General features: G+C 55.4%; 1 protein-coding gene across 1 annotated transcript in view; it reads left to right on the top strand.

Moving 5' to 3' along the window:
- Positions 1-21092, top strand: part of OSBP2 (oxysterol binding protein 2) — a 75016-nt gene that overhangs the window by 35859 nt on the left and 18065 nt on the right. Inside the window, 3 exon segments of the mRNA XM_084297227.1 lie at positions 16114-16199; positions 16201-16357; positions 16360-16364. Of these exon segments, the coding sequence (XP_084153353.1) occupies positions 16114-16199; positions 16201-16357; positions 16360-16364 (248 nt within the window).

Here is a 21092-nt window from a genome sequence, read left to right on the forward strand (position 1 = left end):
AGCCCCTGGGAGCCGTGGGGACAGCGGTCTGCAGGGCTGCAGCCCTGGGGTCTGTGCGTCCTGGAGCGAGACCTCCCCTTGCTTCTGGAAGGGGCTGTCAGGGAGGGCGTGCTGCACCCTGGTCTGTTTGGGGTTAAATTGTAAGACATTTTGCTCATGTTGTGCGCTTTAAACATCAAAAAGAATTGATTTGTTTGTGGTGTCAAGTTAATTCCTGCCACAGACGGCCTTATTACTTGGTTTCAGCACATCAGACAGGTTTGCTTTGCTCTAGGAGAAACTTTGCAGCTAAGACAAAACGAGACCACTTGTGTGCAGCCAGTGCTTCGGCATCTCGCAGCTCGCCAGCCAGAAGTGTTCTGCAGGTGTCCCTGTGTCAGCATCACCTGCTGCTGGGCAGCCGGGAGCCACCTGGTGCTACTGGGACCCGTGCTCATCTCCCTGCCTTCTCCTGGACTCATTTCAGCTGCGGTGTGAGGGCAGGGGGTTCTCTGGAGCTCCGCCAGGATCAGCTTTGGGTTTGTGCTGCTGGGGGAAGCTGGGGTGACTCTCAGTATGAGCCTGAAGTGTGAGCCTGATCTGGTGAACCTGGGCTTCCTCTGGGGGTTCGTAAAGAACCGGGCACCTCTGGAGAGACGTTTGCTTCCTTCTGAGATAGGTGCTGGGGTTGTGGGCAGCTTGCTCTGTGCGTGCTGGTGTCTCGCTGCTGACCACAAGGAAGCCCCAGGACTTGCTCAGCCTTGGAATTTCCATTCCTGGCTATCAGAAGAGAGGTGAGGTGTCATCTCGTCTTCGGTAGCTACAGGTGGTTAGGCTCACTGCTTCCTTACTGCAAACGCTGGCCCCGTTTTATTTTTATTAACGCATGGTGGGAAGGTGGCTGCAGAGCGCTGCACAGCATCAGCCTCCCCTTGGTGTGGTCCCTGCTCGTGGAGGTGTCTCTGTCCTGCTCCCAAGCCTCATTTCACAGCAAGTTATTTTGCCTAAACGTAATTCCCTTTAAAAAAAAAAAAAAAAAAAAAAAGGCATGGAAGGGAGAGATGCAAATAGGTCAGATCAAAATCCTGGCATTTGCGGATTTACAGCAGTCTTTAGGCAGATGACAAAAAAAAGTGTTTTGTTGTTTTTTATTAATCAAATCCAGATTGTCCCCTCCTTTCCTTTGGTTTTCCTCTCCAGCTGATGACGTGAGGACTAGCAGAGCTCAGGTGCGTGCGCCTGCTTTGTGTAAGTTGGCTCCAGTGGGGAGCAAAGTGCCTTAAGCCCAAATTAGGCTCGTGTCCATCCCCAGGGCGCTTGCAGCAGCTGGGCATCCTCACGATCTTCTGGGCACGTGGATCACAGGACAGCACATGCGAGATGTGAACCGGGTTGTATTAAACGTGCAAAATGCCCACGTGGTGCCTGACAGCCTCGGGTTGCCGGGGAGTGCTGCACAGGCAGGTGGTGAAGGAGAACCGGGAGAAAAATGCAGATATTGGCGTGGTTTAGCAACAAAAGCTGAACCCCAAAGGCTAGAAAACACTGGCTGTTCAAATTAATTTGCTGTAAAGATGTAATGTGCAGGCTGTGCAGTGAAGGAGTCCCTGGTAGGCTGGTTCTGCTTGGAAAAGGCAATGCTTTCTCCCAAAGTGAAGATATTTCCCAAGGATCCCTTGCTTCTCACTTAAAAATCATTGTATTGTAATAGCTGTTTTCTACAAAAAAAAAATAGAAAGGCTTTAACTCTGTTTGTCTCGCTGAAAAGGAACCATTTGAGGTACTTTTAAAATGCTGATGGCTTCTAATGAGACCAGAGACCTTTTGGGGGCAGGAGATGCCTTCCAAGCAGTGGTTTCTGCTGGGTGTCCCTTGTGTGCGAAACCAACGCAGACTTTGCAGAGCGACAGAAAGAGGTGGAAATGGAAGTAAGGAGATGTTCAGCGCTCTTTTCCATTCGTGTCTTGATCCTGTTCCATTAGAGCCATGGGGATTGTGGCTTGGCTTTGGTGACATCGGCCAGATCGAGGGGGGAGCACCGAGGCGCTCAGCACCTTGTGCTGCGCCACGGGAAAGGTGACGCTGCCTTGCACAGACGCCCTGTGCTCTTTACAGCACAATCCAGCTTCCAAGGAAAGTTGCAGCAGAAATGGCCCTGCCGGGTCCTTTTGGAGCATTTGGTGACCCTGCTCTGAAATGTCAGCAGGAGCAGCCTGCCGTTAGCACTCGGTGAGGACACGGGCGGTCTCCTGACGGAGGTCAGATCCTGGGCTGCTGCCGCCTGCACGCTGCTGGCCGGGCTCACGGCACACACACACGGGTCGGTTGCTTCTAACCAGGACATAAGCTAAATGCAGGAAGGACACTTCTACAGCTGCATGGCAGTTTGTTTATTTTATGGCTGAGCTAGAAGCTGCTTCGACAGCTGTTTAGGACTGGTGCGCAGATCCCTCTTGCTATGGAAGTAAGGCTGCGTTGATGGCCACATGCAGGTGGCCAGCAGGAAGCAGTGCTGTACTCGCTTGGTGATGGACAGCGCTGTAGCCTGCTTCCAAAAGCAGAAGTGTTGATTCAGCCTTCTTCCAGATTTATTTAGAAATCTCCTAGGGAGGCTGTTGTGTGAGAGTTATGACACCTCTTTCCTTGGCATAGCCAGCCAAGAGCAGATGAAGCCAAAAATAGGCAGCAATATCTGATACCTGATGTGTGAAATTCACAGGCATGTCTCCATACCACTTCCCCTATGCGATGGAGTCTCTCTGGGTAGCACGTTTGCTGGAAAGGCATCTCACCGAGGTGTCAAGGCACAAGGAGATGACAAATCCCCTGTTGCTTCCCTCTGAATGACCCCAGAAGGGTGATTCTCCCCTTCTTCTTGTGAGACCCCACCTGGGGCCCTGCGTTCAGCTCGCGGCCCCCAGCACAAGAAGGACAGGGACCTGTTGGAGAGAGTCCAGAGGAGGCCACGAGGATGATCAACGGGCTGGAGCAGCTCTCCTATGAAGGCAGGCTGTGGACATTGGTATTGTTCAGCCTGCAGAAGAGAAGGCTCCGGGGAGACCTCATAGAGGCCTTCCAGTGCCTAAAGGGGGCTACAAGAAAGCAGAAGAGGGACTCTCTGCCTCTTTCCCGTTCATTTATAACCGCCGTGGAGATCTCTTCCTGCACTCGTGCGTGTGGCGTGGAGGTGCCCGAGGGCGCGCAGGTGCTGGCGGAGATGCGTGCGCTCCTGGTGCCAGAGCCTCGCAGCGCCAGGCAGGAGATGTTCTCCTCGCCAGAGCTAATCAGCAGCAGGCACTAACAATGCGGGCTTATTAGCTGTGACTTCCACACAAAGAGTAATTAGGGAGGAAGTGGCCGTCTTGACAGCCTGGTGCTGTAATTAGGGACTGGAAACGGTTTCTAGAACTGGAAGGAGCGGAGATGAACCCTGAGCTCCATCCACGTGGATCTGCAAATAGAGGCCCCGCGTACAGCCCAAATGGATTTATTTTTTGCTTCTTTACTGATGAGGCTGCGCTGAAGGCCAGCACAGCACTTCTGGGGGAGAAGATGCTGCGTCAGTGAACTGCCTGGCTCTGCGGGCGTGCAGTTCCTGGCCAAACCCGGATCGGGGGCAGACGATGGAGGAGCAATTCCAGGGGCAAATTGCTGGTTTAGAGGACGTATTTCCACTAAGTCCTCGATAGTAACTGCTGTGTGGAGAGTAGCATGCGGCCAAACATTAGTGAGCCACTGCCCTTCCTGCCTTGTAGTCCAGTGGAGATGAAATTATTGATGCTGTGCCCATAGTTCATGGGATTAAAACTGGCTTCACACTCACTCATCCAGCAGAAAACTAACCTGGCCACCAGGAGGAAGGATGCAGAGTGGGGTTTGGTGAGTAATGCGGGCTCGTTGCAGGGGTGGACAAACCCTGAGGAGCCTCAAGCCCTCGGTTAAAGGGCGCTGTGCCTCGCCCCTTCCCAGAAGGGAACCGACGATGGGACAAGGTCACCGAAGGCAGTGATGAGCAGAGCAGCTCTGATGGTGTCTGGAGCTGGCTGGGTCAGCATCCAGCCCTGAGGGGACAGCTTGCTTTGCTCCTTCCAGCTCACGGGTAATGCCCTCGCCCCTTACCCAAGCAGTGCGTGGCTGCAGGGCTGGGTTCTGCCTGGAGGCAGCGAGCGTGGCTGAGCCGGGAGCACTTCGGATGCACCTCTTCTGAACAAAACCCCAAAGCACTGCAGCACGGGGCTGGGAAGGTCTCTCCATCACAAAGAGAGCATTTAATGGCAGAATTCTTCACGCCTGTGCCAAGCTGGCAGGTGACGCGGTACAGCAGGTTCTTGCAGGTGTTCCTGGCTGCTGAGGGCACGTTCCTGTGCTGGCTGCATTCCTCACCTTCAAAATATAAAGCCTCACGCTGGAACTGAAGGCAGAAACCTGCTCCAGGAGACAGAGGTGTTGGAGGCAGGCCCAGATAGTGCCGTGATGTCTGGTGAAGCCTCTTGGAGCCCCTTGCACTGGCTTTGCATCAGGTCATCGAGGGCACCAGCAAGAAACACTCTGCCTTCTTTAGCAGGTTGTTATTTTCTGATAAGACCAGAGGGTTTGGAAAGCTTTGGAAAAACATTTTCTGTCTCCTGGACTCTCTCCTTCAAGCAGCTCTACATGTCCCCTGCAGCAGCACCGAGGCGATGGCACCCGCGGTTGTGAAAGATGGAGAGGCAGCCGAGAACAGATTGCTTTCGTTGCACCTTGCAAGCTTCTGGAGCGTCACCTTGCTGCTGAGGCTCTGTCGGGAGGGACCCCAGGTTGGCAGTTGGCTCAGGGGGTGGCAGAGAGGCTCCGACCACAGCCACGGGCTGCCAGGCTGCGGGGATGCTGAGCGCTGTCACTTGCTTTGAGCCCTGCCCGTGATTTGTCACCGAGCGGGACTGATGAAATTCTCTTTCTGTTTGTAGGAAGCGAGCTCTCAGGGCTGTTTGCCCATTCATGATTTTTCTTTTGCCCCCGCTTGAGGAGTTTGGTGCTTTGTTCCCTGCCTGCCCTGCTGTGTTTGGGAAGACTCGCTGCCCAGAAAGCGGAGAGAAGAAGGGAGGAGGAAGGGAAGGCAGCAGAACTGCCAGGGTGCAAGCGGCCGTGTGCCTGCGCTCTGTGCCGCAGCCTCCTCAGAGGTGGTGTTTTAATCTCTCAGTGATATTTAGCAGAAACACGAAGCTTTAGAAAGGAAATAGGTGCTTCCTCTTTGTGCCACTGCCCTGGCGCATCGTGCACTCAGTGCTGGAGCAGGAGTGGCTCGGCAGCGAGCTGGGTGCGGTGCCGCGCAACCCCCTCACCGCTACCTGCAGCTTTGCTGCGTTCCTCGCTCGGTGAAAGGTCTCTTGGGTGAAATTCTGTATTTTTCACCCTTTTGCAGTCCGTTGCTTGTTCTTTATTAAGGGACTAATAAAAGCTTTGTCTTTCCTTCCAGTTCAAAGCCTTACAAAGTCTGTCCTGGCAGCCCAGTGCTCGCAGCGAGGCTGGTGGAGGTGCGTGCTGCGGGGCGTAGCCGTGCCTGCTTGTGAGTACTGCAGGAACAGGGCTTGAAACCAAAAGCAGGAGCAGTGGGAAGAGGGCTCAGGTCGGACTCCTCGGGACTGCTCGTGAGCTGCTTTCGCCCTCTCTGTGCCTGGGGCTCTCCGTTACGTGGGGGCAGTGGAGCAAAGGGGCTGAGAGATTTCCAGGTCGCTCACATCCCTCTGTTTCCACTGACCCTTCCTGACCTGTGTGGAACTGGAAGAAGGTGGGTAACTGACACCAGCTCTGATCCTCTTACACACGGGTAAGCTGAGCAAAGGTGGCTCAGGCAGATATAAACACGCATAAGGGCACGCGTTAACGGGTTGGTGTCTGTGTTGCGCTGCCTGGCAGCTCATCCTGGGCAGCTCTGTGATGGTTTCTCCAAAATCTTTGCTTGTGCAACCAGCTGAGCTGAGCTTACAAGTCTGTAGGGACACAACTGTGCGGGATGTGCGTTACCCATTGCATTTGGCAGGAAAAAAGCTCGTCCTTTCCTGAGCTGCTCCGGACAGCGCTGCAGAAGCAGAGGTTTCAGGACGGGCTGTGTCTTTGGGGTGAGCAGTTTGAAGCCCCCGGGGTTGACAAATTTTCCTGCCCTATTCCCGGTCCTGCTGCGGCCACGGTTCCGCGGGGACAGTGCTGTCACAGCCCCGTGACCTCCTCCTTGCTTCCGTTTGCATCGCTGCTCCCCTCCCGGGAGCACGGTCCCCTGTCACTTTGTTCATGTTACTGAGGGCTGGCGGGGAAGGAGAGAGCTGACGGGAGCGTCGGAGCGTCCTCTGTCCATCTCCAACCGGCTTTGGGAAGAAGAGAGAGCCTGGGGCAGGCTGTGTTTTCCCTGCTGACAGGAGACGGCCAGAAAAAGACTTTTTTTTTTTTTAATTATTATTTTAATTAACACCCAGCTGTGCTGCCAGCAGTGTTCCCCATTTCTTCCACTCCTGGGTGCGTGGAGGAGAGGCTGCTCCTCACAGCAGCTCTGCTCCTTGCTCTGCTGAAATTGTAGCCAGGCCTGCGGCTGGAAAACATCTGAACATCATTAAAAATGTACATTTGGTGACGTGCTTGGAGGCTACCCGAGACCTTGGGTAGTTTTAAATAGCCACATGCAGGGCGCTGGGGAAGAGGAGGCAGGGATGGGAGCCGGGGCACCCCACGCTGTGGTGGGGCAAGGCCTGGCGACCCGTGGACATGCAGAGGGAGCTTTCCAGTGGGTTTTTGTCTCAAAATAAAACCTCACAAAACAAAACAAGCCAACCCCAGTGGTGATTTTGCTGATCTGCCGGAGTCCTGTCCACCTCTGCAACGGGGCTCCTGTCCCCTTGTTGGGGGCAACACCGGGCTGTGGGATTGGTGCAAATTCCAGACAGATGCGATTAAATAACAAAGTTTGGATGTTGTTTTTTCCCCACGTGCTTTGTTGGTCAGTTCGACAAGAGCAAACGATGCTCACTTATTTATGACAATGCTGTTTGTGTGGCTGAGCATTCATCAGCCGGCTTGGTGATAGTCCTGAAGCCTTGGGGAGCGCCAGGCCTCCCTGCAGAGCTGTCTTGGGTTGCGTGTTGGTTGTGAGCTTGGAGATTACCTGGAAATTAGAGCAAGGAGGCTTTAGTAAAGTGTAAATTAGTAACAAGCGTCTTGGCACAGATCTTGTTGGCCCGAGACTGAGAATGGGTCGCGGAGGTTTTCGCTTCCGTGTTGCTGATAGGAATTTAGCCCAAGAGTTGGGGTGCTCTGATGTGCATTTGGTAGATTTGGGATTTGGTGGAGCCCCATGAGCAGGCATCTGAGCAACTTGGTCCATCCATCCAGGGGTGCTGGGGCTGGCAGGGCCATCCCAGCCAGTTGTGCAGGTGTGGATGAAGCAAAGCAGCAGCCTCTGGGGACCACAATTAGCGGTGTTGCAGACGAGGAGGCAGGCAGTAACACAACAAAGCAGAGCGTTGTGCCCTGAGCTGGCCCCGCTGCTCAGGTCAGTACGCAGTGTGTCGATGCTGTTCCCAGTTGTATAACGAAAATTTTCTATTTTTATCAGGCCTTTTTTTCTTTTTTTTTCTTTTTTTTTCTTTTTTTTTTTTTTTTTTTCTTTTTTTTTCTTTCCTGGCGATGTGATGTGCAGTGTGAGCAGACAATTTCTTGGTAATGAATGGTTATTTCCCTGTAATCACACCTTCACAACTGTTCCTTTTTTTTTTTTTCTTTTCATTTTTATTCAGAACCGGCTGCTGGGGACAGGAAGGGGCATTTGGCTGTGCCCGACGCAGCCAACTTGCCACCGCTGGAACAATAGCATCAGCTGTGGGTTTGTTTTCATCTCCAGTTGTGCTCCCTGCCAGCTCTGCTCTTAGGGATGTTCAGCTCTGGTTCAGCAGGTCCAAGCTCAGCCAGGTGGTTCTGGTGGCTGCTGGCACTTTCCTCTGGCAATGGAGAGCGGGCCCTCACCCTGCCTCCTCCTAAAGCAAGCGTGCCATGATCTGCTTGCAAAGAAAGTCCTCCTGGCTTCTCTGGAAGAGAGTTTTGGGGAGCTTTTTAAGAAATCTGCTTTGAAGACACCTGAGGAGGAGCCCCCGCAGGAGCAGGGAGTCTGGGGGGAGCTGCCACCCATGGGGGACCCGTGCTGGAGCAGTTTGCTCCTGGGGGATGGACCCCGTGGGATGGAGCCGTGTGGGAGCAGTTCTTGAAGAGCTGCTGCCTGTGGGCAGCCCCCACAGGCTCTGTTTGGGAAGGATGGCATCCCGTGGGAGGGACCCCACGGGGAGCAGGGGCAGAGAGGGACCATGAAGGAGCAACAGGGAGAGAAGGTGGAAGAAGGAGGATGGAGGGGGAGGTGTTTTTAGTTTGTTTTCTTTGTTTCTCACTGCTCTAGCGTGTTAGTGATAGGTACTGAATTACATTCATCTCCCTGTGCTGAGTCTGTTTTGCCCGTGACAATGTTGTGGAGTGCTGCTTGTCCTTACCTCAACCCCTTAGCCCTCTTCATCATATTTTCTCCCCATTTCTCTCTGAGGAGGGGGACAGAAAGTGATTGTAGTGGAGCTCAGCTGAGTAAAAGCCCCACATGCAGTAACCGAGGCTCTTGGCTTCTTCTCCATTCTGTTGTGGACACAGAGAACAGATCATTCCCTTCTGCTCTGCAGAAATTGTATTTCAGTCTCTCTGCAGGTTGTTTTCCAGCCCCGCTATCGTTTGCATGGATGGCTTTTTATGGCCACATCTGTTTTTGGAGTGCAGAATCCCAAACTGGGCATGGGCTGGTGGGGACTGATCGGAAAGCGCGGCACGTGTCGCAGATAGCACTGCTCTGCCCATGGAACCCTGAATTTATTCACTTTTTTTAGCTCACTTTAAAATCCTTTATTGCAGTGCCTGCTGGATTTATAGCCAGCTGCGATTGCTGGCTCCTTTTTCATGCAGTATCTGCTGGGTTGGTGCTCTCTAGCTGGGGTAGTGTGGCATCCTGCTTTTATCACGTCCTGTATTTCAGTTGCCGTTTCTACACTGTCTCCACACTCTTTTGAGCTTAAACCCTGTCTTGCTCTGTGCTTTCAGCCCCTCTTTGTTGCCTGACTTAGTGGTGTGTTGGAGTTGTTTAGGTGATGGGGTAATCAGACAATCCCATAGGTGCCGGAAAGAGAGAATGACGGCAAGCCAGAGAGAGCGCAGCATTTGCTGCCCAGAGTTATTGACTGGTAACGTCATCGTTTTCTAATTGCAGCAATAAAATTTTTGATGGCTGGACTGCAGTCATCATTATAAAAATACTTTGTGCTTTCCCAGTGCTTTTCTTTCAAAACAGCAGAGATCCTTCCCGTGCATTAATGGGCTGCATTGCCCTCTCTCCGTGCAGGCTGGTACTTGAACGCTGCACAGGAAAGGGAGCAGAGAACATCAGGTGGGTCAAAATTCATCACACGTGCACTGCTAGGAACCTACATGGCTTTGTGCTGCAAAGGGACAAGTAGTATTTGTTTCCCAATGGAATTTTGCACACAAAACCTATTTCAGGTTACTTTTGGACGTGTGGTGGTGCCAGCACTGCACTGAGGCATCGACCCGAAGGCGGCTCTGGTTTTATAAAGCAGGTTTTGGGCCAGGCTGATGGCTCAAAGGCGTTGCTCAGCACCCATGCGACGAGCAGCTCTGTTCACCTCCTTTGGAAATGGGTCCTCACAGCCCAGTCACAAGGAGACAGCAAGGGGCTGGTGCCAGAACAGGTCAGGACCTATTGATCATTTTGTTTGCATTGACTTCCTGATGTCCTGGAAGAAATTCCTCTGCAACCTCCTGTCAGCAGCACCCCTCCATCCAAGGAGGCACCTTGCTGGGCTCAGCCTTGCTACTTTTGTTTTGGGGTCTTGGCTCCCTCCAGTTTTCTTACCAGGGCTCATTTGCCTAGTGAGCTGTAATTCATCCTGGATGAGAGGCAAAGCCATTAATCCCAGCTGCTTTCTATCCCTTTGGTCTTTTTTTTCCTGTCTTTTCAGTCCTTGTGTTGCTGTGGTGTTTGCTGTCCTAAAAAGGAACAAGCAAGAAATACCAGGCCATGTAACAGCGTCACTTCTTATAGGTTTGGCTCCAAGCAGTTGCAGCAGAGCAGTCGAGGAGGTTCCTGCAGCGTGTGGAAGACAGCTTCCTGGCTCAGCTGGATAGTGAGCCTGCTGGGGGGATGCCCCACAAGACCTGCTGTTGGTGAACCAAGAAGAGATGTTGTGGAAGCAGGAGGAAGCCTTCAAGACACAGGAGCAGGCTGTGCCCATGTGCCGTAAGACAAGGCAGCAGGGAAGAAGAGCGGCGTGGCGGAACAGGGAACTTTTGCTGAGACTCCAGAAGAAAAAGAGAGTTCATGTGCAGTGGAAGAAGGGGCAGGTGACTTCAGGAGAGTACAAGGAAGTTGCTTGCATGTGCAGGGAGACAATCAGCAAGGCTAAAGCCCAGCATGAACTCACCCTGGCCACTGTGGTAAAAACCAACATATATGTAAATGTTATCACAAATATATTAACGGTAAGAGGAGAATATCCATCCTCTACTGGATGTGGTGGGGAACATGACTACTGAGAATAAGGAGGAGGCTGAGGTTCTCAGTGCCTTCTTCTCAACCTGCTGGACGGCCAGGCCCAGAGGGTGGTGAATGGGGTGAAATCCAGCTGGTGACTGGTCATGAGTGGTGTTCCCCAGGGGCTGGTGTTGGGGCCCATCCTCTTTAATATCTTTATTGACGACTTGGATGAAGGAATTGAGTGCACCCTCAGTAAATTTGTAGATGACACCAAGCTGGGGGTAAGTGTCGATCTGCCAGAGGGTAGGATGGCCTCTCAGAGGGACCTGGACAGGTTGGGGTGATGGGCACTTCGTCCTGCACTTTGGTCACGATAATCCCATGCAACACTGCGGGTTTTGGGGCAGAGTGTCTGGAGAGCTGTGCAGAGGAAGAGGATCTGGGGCTGTTGGCCAATGCTTGCCTGAAAATGAGCTGTCAGTGTGCCCAGGGGGCCAAGAAGGCCAACGGCATCCTGCCTTGTGTCAGGAATAGTGAAGGCAGCAAGGCCAGGGAGGTGATGGTGCCCCTGTACTCAGCTCTGGTGAGGCCATACCTTGAGTAATTTGTTCAGTTTTGGGCCCCTCACTACAAGAAGGACATCGAGGCCCTGAAATGTGTCCAGAGAAGGGCTGCGAGGCTGGTGAAGTAGTGGGGTCACCATCCCTGGGGGTGTTTGAGGAAAGGCTGGATGTGATACTGAGGGACATGGTTTAGTGGGTGATAGTGGTGGTAGGGGGATGGTTGGACCAGATGATCCTGGAGGGCTTTTCCAACCTTAATGATTCTATGACTCTGTGACTGACAAAATCACAGTTGCAGAAATCAAGAGAAATAATATATTTTTTAAAAATCAGAACAGAAGAATTTGCTTTCCTTCTTTATTTCAACATAGCATGGTGGCAGATTGCTCTCTTGGCCAAGCTGTCATCCCGAGAAAGGCTCCAAAATTTTTTAAGCCATTTTTTTTTATTGTGTTGGTGTCTAGCCTATTTTACATACTCATTTTCAATGCATTTTTAACCAGATACGAATACGTAAATATATCTCTTCCTTTGTATGTTAGATTCTCCTTTTTATTACAACCGTGTGCTATGTCTGATGGTTAACCAAAAGCGATTGTTAGAAGTGATGGAGTTTGGCCTCCCACGGAGGTCGGAGGGCACCTCTGGAGCTCTCTGCTCCAACCTTGGGCCAGCTTACACCGGCTCTCTCAAATCCTCAGGCTTGAATTTCTTCAAAACTTGAGCATTTCGGTTCTGTCCACAATCCTTATGGATTTCAGACGGGTCTGGTGGGACTTTTTTAAGGTCTTCGAGCTCTGGGTCTGTTCTGCAGAGCCCTGTGGTGGGCTCTGGTGCTGCCCTCGGCTCGCTCCCACCACCTGCTCCCACCAAATGACTTGAGGAAATGTCGCAGCTTGTCCCAACGAGCCAATATTTGCTATTTTTAGGCATCCGTTGGCTCGAACAGCTTTCCATTTGCATTAGCAATAGAAGAAATCTCCCTGCCAGGTTGGTGATAATTGCCAAGCGATCACCCAAATTTGGAAGGATTTATGACTGGTGATTTGCTCGGCTATTTTGATGATTAATTTCCAGCATAATTCTTTCCACCCCAAAAAAGCACTGCCTGGGCCCGCTTCTGTGGGTGCTGTAAAAGTTCATCCCGCTCTTGGCAGCCAGGCCAGACTATTAAATATAGATGCCAGTTTGCATTTAATATTCATAGCTATTAAAAGTGAGGAAAGCAGATGAGTTTTTTGGAGCCAACGTGGAAATTGCTCCAGAATTGCTCCAGAGGAGTGGCCGGGGATCAGCACTGCGATAATCCCTGATGGGGAAGGCTCCCAGTTCTGCACCGGGGTGGTGGCAGCAGGGAGAGCAGTTTTAGGAGGACCAGAGGGACAGACAGAGCCTCCTGGTGCAGTGAGTGTGATTTCCACGGTGCTTTTTTTGCCTGTCATCACCTCCGCCAAGGTTGGCTTTGGTGCTCGCCTGCCCTCATGGACCTTCTCTGTACTGCCTGGGGAGGAGAAGAGGCTCCTATCAAATGGCGTGGGATTTCTCAGAGATGCTCCTATTGAAACACCTTAGGATTTCTTCTGCGTTTACCTCCAAAGCGCCTTGACAGGTATGGGAAAAGTCAGGAGCAACTGCACAAGGGGTAGAGCTGCAAAACAGAAGTCCGGGTCTGGAAAATTGCTCGCTTCACACTGAGCTTTGCAGCATCATCCCCCATCGTATTTCTTTGTGCCCTCCCCAAACCCAGGAGACGTGGAAAGGAAAAAAGTCAAAATAAACATAAAATCCCACCAAGCTCAACATAAAAGCTTGCTTTAAGGAAGCCAAACCAAACCTCTCCAGCCCCAGAGAACAGCGCGGCTCCTGCAGCATGGGCTGGGCAGGAGGAAGGTGAGGGACAGGGGGACGGGGGCTGTGGTTCTCGGGGTCACCCCCAGGCAGAGGGGATCAGGTGCTGTGGCTGGTGGTGATTTGGCAACCAACATCTCCCTGGGTGCTTGCTGCCGGGGCTGGGTGAAGGTGCTGGTGGTCAGAGCCCCAAAATGAGGTGGGAGAAGTGCCCCTAACGCCCTGCCTAGGAGAGCACTGAGCTTTCCTCCTTGTTATTGCTTCGAGCAGCTCGTTAGCCCTGCAGCATTCATTAAAACCACCGACACCATTACACCATTCACTCCAGGCTTACTTTGTAATCCGTTGCAAAGTTTGAAGCCTCCACCTCAACATTTTGGTGGTGTTGGCAGCAGCCAATGTGCCGGAGCCCCTCTCCAAGCCACGCAGGAGCAGTGCATTTGCTATTTTAGCATCCTTCATGTGTCAGCGTGGTCACTTGTGCTGTCAAGTTTCTGGGGGCACCCGGCTGGTAAGAAGGGGGCTGCGTGCCTGGGGACACTGCCTCAGTGGCTCGGCTGCTCACAGCTCTATTCTGACCATGTTTTCCGACGCTGTTTGCTTTCGGGCTGTGGGCAGCTGGTGTTGGAGCAGGAGCACCCGTCCTGCTCCATCCCACACCTCCTTTCCCGTGGCAGCTCACCGACCAGCAGAGAGCCCGGTGGGATTCCCTGAGAAGGTAAAGGCGATGCAGGAAGCAGAGGCTGGTCTGGAAGTGAGGATATCCAGGTCCCAAAAGGAGAAGAGGACCAGGAGATCCATTCTCTCCTGGCTCCATGCATCCGTGGGAGCACCGAAATACCCTGGCTGTGAGCAGCAGCACCTTGGGTTGCTGTCGTGGCCAGCACGATGTGGCGGGGTCCCCGGCCACTCCCCTGCCACCTCCAGTGTCACCGGTGTCCCTGGAAGGCTGCAGCACAGAGAAATTCCTCTCCTTCCAGCCCACGTGCAGCTTTCCACCAGCACTGGGGAAACAGCAAGCGGTATTGAGCTGAGGGAAGCTCAGGGGGCAGAAAATAGGGATGTAAAGGGAGCTTTACCGGGCTCTTTGTGAGCTGGTGCTGCAGGTGCCGAGGGCTGGTGTTGCTCTCCGGGGCTGCTGGGCTGAGAAACAGCCCGAGGAGGCTTACGGCCGCCGGCTGCTGATCCATTTTACGCAGCTTAAATAGCATCAGGGCTCCAAAAATAATCCTCCGAGCTTGCAGCGAGGCTGGCTGTTCCTATAGCAACTGGTTCATGCCAGTGCCCTACAAATGAAAAGCAAAACAGATTTCCTTTAAGTTCGGTCACAAGCCAAAACAAAGTACGGAAGAGGGAACGAAAGGGTTGTAGGGGGCCCTTTGTAGTGCACGAAGGAAGCACGGGCAGCAAAACGAAAGCTGCGTGTGGTCCTGGGGCAGGTGGGCTGTGAATTTGGGGTCTTGGCCATGCGGTGGTGAAGGCGCAGGGCTGCTGCCATCGCCCCACCTGCGCTCCGAGCTCCCCGGCACCCGGGGCTGTCACTTTCTGCTGCTCCTGAGGGTGTTTGTGAGCCCGGGTTGCTGAAATTGGGAAGCCCCCCGTGGGGTGAGGTTGCTGGGCGGGCAGCGTGCGCATCCCTGCCTGCTGCTGTGGGTTTGGGGCAGTTTTTGTCCTCAGATGAGGAGACCCTAACAGTCTCTGTCTCCATGGGTGTTTCCTGATCCCCGGGGTGTCTCACCACGTACTTCAGCAAACCTGGGGCTGTCCTCCCCCAGGTGGGAAGCGATGGCTGAGAAGGGGCTGATGCCAGCACAGGGTCCAACCCTGTCCCCAAAACTTTTCCTGGTGGCACCAAGAAACCAGCTGGGAAGTGGCTGGCTTTGCCTGACCCTACTGCTTTTGGGTACCAGCCGGTACCCCGCTGGGCTGGGGTCTCACAGGGCTTTGGGGGGTCCCAGTGACCACTCCAGTGAGTGCCGGAGGTGGTCTGGGGGCTCTGCACAAATTTTTGTCCTTTAGCTCGCTCTGATTTAATCGTAACCGTGCCTCCGTGTTTCCTTCTTCCCGTGCGCTGATTTCAGTTAATTACAGCAAATTATGTTGCTGGTGAGCGATGTTTGTATTTTACTGTGACTTACAGGGTTCGAGCTGGGTCTCTCTGAGCTCAGGCGCTCCCAGGTGCTGTGTAAGAGGGAAGGGGAGGAAGATTCCTCGAGGCCAGCCGTGGCTGAGGGGTCCCTGGCTGAGCACAAGGAGCAGCACCACAGGCGGCACGATCGGACCCAGGATCTGTCTGATTCTGTGCAGCGGAGAGAAAATGGGGATGGGAAGGATTTGGGGGTTAAATGCTGCCTGGGGACAGGCAGAAAGATGCTTCCTGCTGCTCGGCGCTCCTACAGTGCAGTTTTGGCAGTTTTTGTGAATAGCTGAGGTTGCCTTTGGAAGTATCGCTTGTGTCTGCAAACAGGAGAATCCCAGATCGGGTTCTTCCCCTGGAGCCACGCAGAAGTAACGGTGTTTTGTGGCAGCTGCCTGGTGTCCGTGATGGAAAAGTTTGGGAAATGGAAAAGCAGCCCCCAGGGGGGATTTGGTTACTTTTCCTTCCTGATGGCTTCAGTTTTGCTGCTGGCTCTGTTGAAGTTGGTTTTCTGGAGTTGCAGCTGTAACCATCCCCGTGGTACCTGACGGGTGCTGATCACGGCTTTCTGCCCGCCGCAGGGGGGAAGGTTTGGGGTAGAGGCAGTTTTTAGGACCAGTCCCTTGGGTGAAACGGATTTCCCTGGCACAGCGCGCTCCTGGCAGCGCCAGCGGCTCCACTTGGAGACGTGTACAAGGAGAGGGGCCGCCTCCCCTGGTGTCACCCCCATCCCTCAGCCTTAGCAGCCCTGAGAGTCCCGGTGGCAGCAGCAGGAGCCCTCCTGGCACCTTGGGGTGCTGTCCCAGGTTGCTGTCGGTGCTGGGCTCCGCATCCCAGTACAGAGGGATGCCAGCGGGGTGGCCGAACAGGGGGTCAGGACCGGGCTCGTGCCCTTCCCTCTGCCCCGACGCATCCCTGCCTGCGTGGAGGAGGCAGCAGGAGGCAGGAGGTCCCCCTGCCCGCTGGTACAGTCCGGGGGTAACCATGGAAACTGTTTTTTTTTTTTTTTTTTCTTTCTTTCTCCATCCCTCCCTTTGCAGATGACTCGGGCGACGAGGAGCCCGCCTCGCAGTCAGACAAGAGCGAGCTGCACGGCACGCTGAAAACCCTCTCGAGCAAGCTGGAGGGACCTGAGCACATGCAATGACCTGATCGCCAAGCACGGGGCCGCCCTGCAGCGCTCGCTCAGCGAGCTGGAGAACCTGAAGCTGCCGGCCGAGAGCGGCGAGAAGATCAAGGCGGTGAACGAGCGAGCCACGCTCTTCCGCATCACCTCCAATGCTATGTCAACGTGAGTGCTGCCGCAGTTCGCGAGCGGGCAGGGCGAGGCTTTTCTCCTCCTCCTCTTCTTCTTTTGCCCTTCCCCTCTTGCACGGGTGCCGAACCCCTCCAAACTGCCCCCAGAGCGCGGCAAAGCAGAGGTTTTGGGGTGCTGGGGGCTTTTTGGCCACCGCTGGCCGCAGCTTGCAGGCTGGCACGGCGATTCAGAGCCTGCTGCAGGTTCAGAGCCACGTCCCCCTGCCGCTTGTGCTGTCGCTGCTGTGGGTGAAGCTGTGCTCCTCGCTTTGCACGACCCAGGGGTTTAAGTGGTGGTCACGGGCTGCGTGGTGCCCCCAGCCTCCTGCTGGAGCTGCTCCCGGCCCTGCGCAGCGCCGCCGGGCTTCCCACTTGCTTTTGGACAGCTTCTGGTGGGACGTGGGGCTCGTGGGGCTGTTGGAGCGAAGCAGCTCCTCCCGGGAGCGCCGGCTTCCCTGGGGAGGGGAGGAGAGAGCAAAAGGCCATAAAATATTGAAAGGGAAAAAGGAAATCGAAGCCTGACAGGCACGGAACAACGTACGAAGGCAGAGCTCAGGGAATCGCCGAGGGAGCGGCGCTGTCCCAGCCCTGATGAGCGGAAAGGAGGCCGCGTGTCACTCTGTGTGTGCTCAGAGGAATCATCAGCCCGGCGGCTGCACACCGGGCGCTCGCTGGGGAGAGGCTTTCCCGAGCTGGGGTCCCCATGGAGCACTGCTGCTGCTGCTGCCCTGAGTTCCTCCGAGTTTCGGTGTGCCAGCAGGAGGGCGAGGGGGTGCAGGAGCAGCTGGGGAGGGGGCTTTGCGCAGCCCCTGGGGAAGGGGCGAGCGGGGTGATACCTGCTGCCTCGGCGTGGGTTGGTGAGTCCAAAACATGGAGTAAGAGGGGCTGTGGTGCTGCTGGGTGTCTGGGGTATGTTCTAACAGTGTCCTTTTCTGTGTTCGCTGAGCCACTGGGGGAGATGCCAGAAGGGAAGAGGCTGTAACGGGGAAGAAGCAGGACGGGAGTGGGTGGCAGCCTTTGGGGGTGCTCGCAGCTCTCCCTGCTTCCTGCTGAGCCCCTTGTTCTGCGGAGAGGGGACAGGGCCAGGAGCAGAGCCCAACCCCATGCAGCTGGGACCCCGGGACAGGTGGGGAGAGCTGACACCCCAGGAGCATTTCTGCACCTCCATTTACCCTGTTGGCACGGGCTGATGCCCTCCGGGCTGTCAGCCCCTGCTACAACCTCTCCTGGGACAGGGGTGGCTCTGAGCACTGCAGAGCCACCGAAACCTTCCAGATGGAAATTAAACCTCGCTGTGGAAAAGCACCTGGGACCAAGCCATCTCCTGGCTGTAGCAGGGAGGATGCTCTCTGCGTGCCCACGTGGGTCCTGGCAGGCTCCTCAGGACCACGCGAGCTGCTTTCGGTGTATGAATGTCTCCGTGGGGTCTGTCTCTGATTTGGGATTGGGTATGGGATGGGGCCGGCCGGGCGTGTGTCCCGGTCCCGTTTCCACCCGGCCGCGTACGATGGGATTATGTAAATGTCCCCGCGCCGCGGGGGGCAGCAGCAGGCGAGTAGAAATAAGTAAATACATATGTAAATACAGCAGCTCTGCTGGTAAAAGGTGACCTCCGCGCTGCAACCGCGCCGTGCTGGGGGTCTGGGTGCCCTCTGCAGCCCCCCCTTCTCCTTGGGAGGTCGTCCCCTGGGCTCCTGCGCGAGGGATAGCGGGGGGAGGTTTGGGCAGGGGGGAGCAGATTGGAAAGGCAGCGGGACAGCCCCCAAAATCTCCCAAATCAAAAACCTCTGGCAGCTGCCCGTTCGCTCCTCTCCGTCCTTCTTTTTGAAGCCTTGCGTAATAACGCACCGGGCGAGACACGTGGGAGAGCTCGGCCCAGCCGATGTGCCTGGAGCTGGAGGAGCGACAGCAACGCGGAGCCGCAGAAAAGCGATCTGCCGTGGGGGAGGAGTGGGAGGTACGTCAAAATAAGAGGAAACAAACGAAAGGGGGGTAATTGGAGGAGCAGAGACAAAGAGCCCGGTGCTGAGCGGCGTGGACGCGATGCCGAGCGGCGCGGAAAGCTCCCGGCTCGGGATTCGGCAGCGGGCGGGGGCCCTGTGCACGCGGTGAGGAAGCGACTCGGGGAGCTCGAAATGCTGTGGGTGCTGCTGGAAAGAGGCTTTGAAAGGGAGTGGGTTTGGCTCCGGCAGAGCTCCGAGGCGGCTGAGCCACGTGGAAGCGTGCGACACCCGCTCTCCTCCTTCTCCTTTGTGCTTTTTTAGGGCTGGTGCGAGCACAGGGAGCGGCGGGGCTCGGCCGGGCTGCGTGTCACTGTGGGATTGGTGGCATACCTCGAGGCTGGGGAGCAGCCTGGCAGCAGGAGGAGGAGGAGGAGGGCAGAGGGAGGAAGGCTCAGCCATGCAGGCACAGCCCGTGTGAGGAGGGCGAGGGTGTGGTGCTGGCTGCGAGATGCTGAGGTTTTGGGTTTGGGGACGAGATTTGTGTGGGGCAGGGGGACACGGGGACCCAAAGGACTTCGCCGCTGTCCCTACAAGAGGCTCCAGGCTGATCCCCAGCACGGATTTCCCCTTCCCACAGCAGCAAAGCCACCCGGAGTGCTGCCACCCTCTCCGTGACCCCACGAAGGATGCGCTTCCCCAGAGCTGCTCTGTGCTCCGGTGCCAGCCCTGCCCAAATTCACGGCTGTTGCAGTGCCGTGAGCCTCCTGTGGCCCCGCGGGGATGGTGGTGTGATTAATCTCTGCTCCTAAAACTGCCTCAGCATTAAAACACTGATGTGGGGCACGTGCTCTGAGCGGCGCTGGGCTCAGCCCAGCAGCCTCCAGCCTCGTGCTTAACCCCTGCCTGTGCTGCTACACAGCAGGTACCTCCACACCAGCACATCCGTGCTCGCTTCCTTCCTTTCCCTGCCTCCTGGGCTGCCCTGGGTGGCTCCGAGGATGAGGGCAGCGTGCTGGGACCCTGCTGCCCCTTGGGATCCCCTAATTCATCGCAGGCACGACAGGAGGATGGATCCCACCTCCTCTCTGCCCTCCCAGAGCAGCTTTCTGGGCACCCGTGGGGCTGGAGGAGCTGCACATCCCTACAGAACTGGTGCTAACACAGGTGCAGCAGCGAGCACGTTGCCATCCTTGCTCCTGGGGCTGCTTCCTTATGGGCAAAAATCACCCTCCTGCCTAAAACCCGAACCTAAAACCTAAGCTGCTCCCACCTGGGCCTGTCGCGGCGGTGAAGGTGCAGGAGGAGCCCGGTTAATTAATTATCCGTGCTGCGCCGCTCCGTCTGCTCTAATCAGCGCATCGAAAACCACGTCAGTGACCCAGAAAGCCCGTGGCTTTGCGATTAAATCCCTAACCCGGCCCTAATCCCGGGCAGACGAGGAGGCAGCGGCGAGGGGTCTGTGTCGCTGTGGATGCTGATGAACAAGTCACTGGGGGGGCTGCTCGTGTGGCGACCCTCCGGCTGGGCTTGGCGCTGTGACCCATGTTCCCTGGGGTCGCTGAAGCCTCCTGCCCTCTTATTTCACCCTCAGACCTTGCACGTGGCCATGGGACTTGGTATAAATTCCGAGTCTGGGGCTTTCAGGCGGTGCTCTTGGAGCTGCTGCTCCTGCAGGTGGCTTTGTCCTCACCATGGCGTGGGGCTTCGCGCCTCTCCTCCACCTCCTCTTCCTCCTTGCCGTGTCCATCTGACCTCACGTCTCTTGCAGCTCCTGTTTTTTTCAGCTCTGCGATAACTCCTCTCCTGCAGCTTCAGAGAAGGAGAGCTCTGAGCGTTTCTGCCCAGGCAGCTGGTGGGTGACAGGGGCTGATTTCTGCTGTCTGAGCACCTCAGAGACCGGCCTTACCCCGTCAGAAATGCCCCACATTGCTGCAGGACCACCCAGCCAGGCAGATCTGGCTGGAGACAAGTGCGACAAGGGAGGGAAGCTGCTGCTGGGCAAGCTGCTGGCCCCCAGGGCTGCTCCTTGTGGCCTCGTGCAGTTTTCCTTCAGCATCACAACTGCAAGCTCACTCTCCTACCAGAAGCTAAGCAGTCTTTCCCACAAGACTGCTTACGTCTTCTTAAATTTCTTCTCTATTCAATCAGTTATCTTTATCCGTGAGAATGCAGTTTTAAAACTACTGCAAGGAGAGCCGGGTGTGGGCGCACACACGTGGCATGGGGCCGAAACCAAGGGATGAAATGAAATGGGGCCTCCAGGGCCTGGGGCTGGAGCTGCCCGTGGGCAGTGGCAGCTGCTTGCTGCCACCCTGGCCGTTCACTGGGTGGTGGGGACCGGCGTCCTTCCAGTCTGGAGTTCTCTCTGTTGGAGAAAAGCAGCAGCCAGCAACAGGCAGGAGCCTGTTAGATCTGTCTGTGCACACCCTCTTTGCAGGACGGAGCTGTCAAAGCGTGCTGAGGCTGGGGTCAGATCCCTGTGTGTGCTGAGGGTTGGCACAGGTACCCCTTCCCTCTGGGCTGAAGCAGCAGCGTGACAATTCACCAGCCTGGTTCTGTTTAACCATGAAGGCATTTGGGGCTGCTCGGAGGGCAGGGCAAGCCCAGGGGATGAAGTCTGGGATGGGATCTGGCCTTTCTGGGCCCTTTGGCTGAGGCTGGACAGAGCTGGGGAGCAGGTTCCTGCTCTGGGGGCCGGGTCCCCACTCTGGGTTTGGTGGTGCGGGTACCAGAGAGGAAGGAAGCGACCGCAGCGTGCAGCTGGAGGGATCTGGCTGCTG

The sequence above is a fragment of the Netta rufina genome (genome assembly GCF_964035555.1).
Source record: "Netta rufina genome assembly, chromosome: 17".
Classification (NCBI taxonomy): domain Eukaryota; kingdom Metazoa; phylum Chordata; class Aves; order Anseriformes; family Anatidae; genus Netta; species Netta rufina.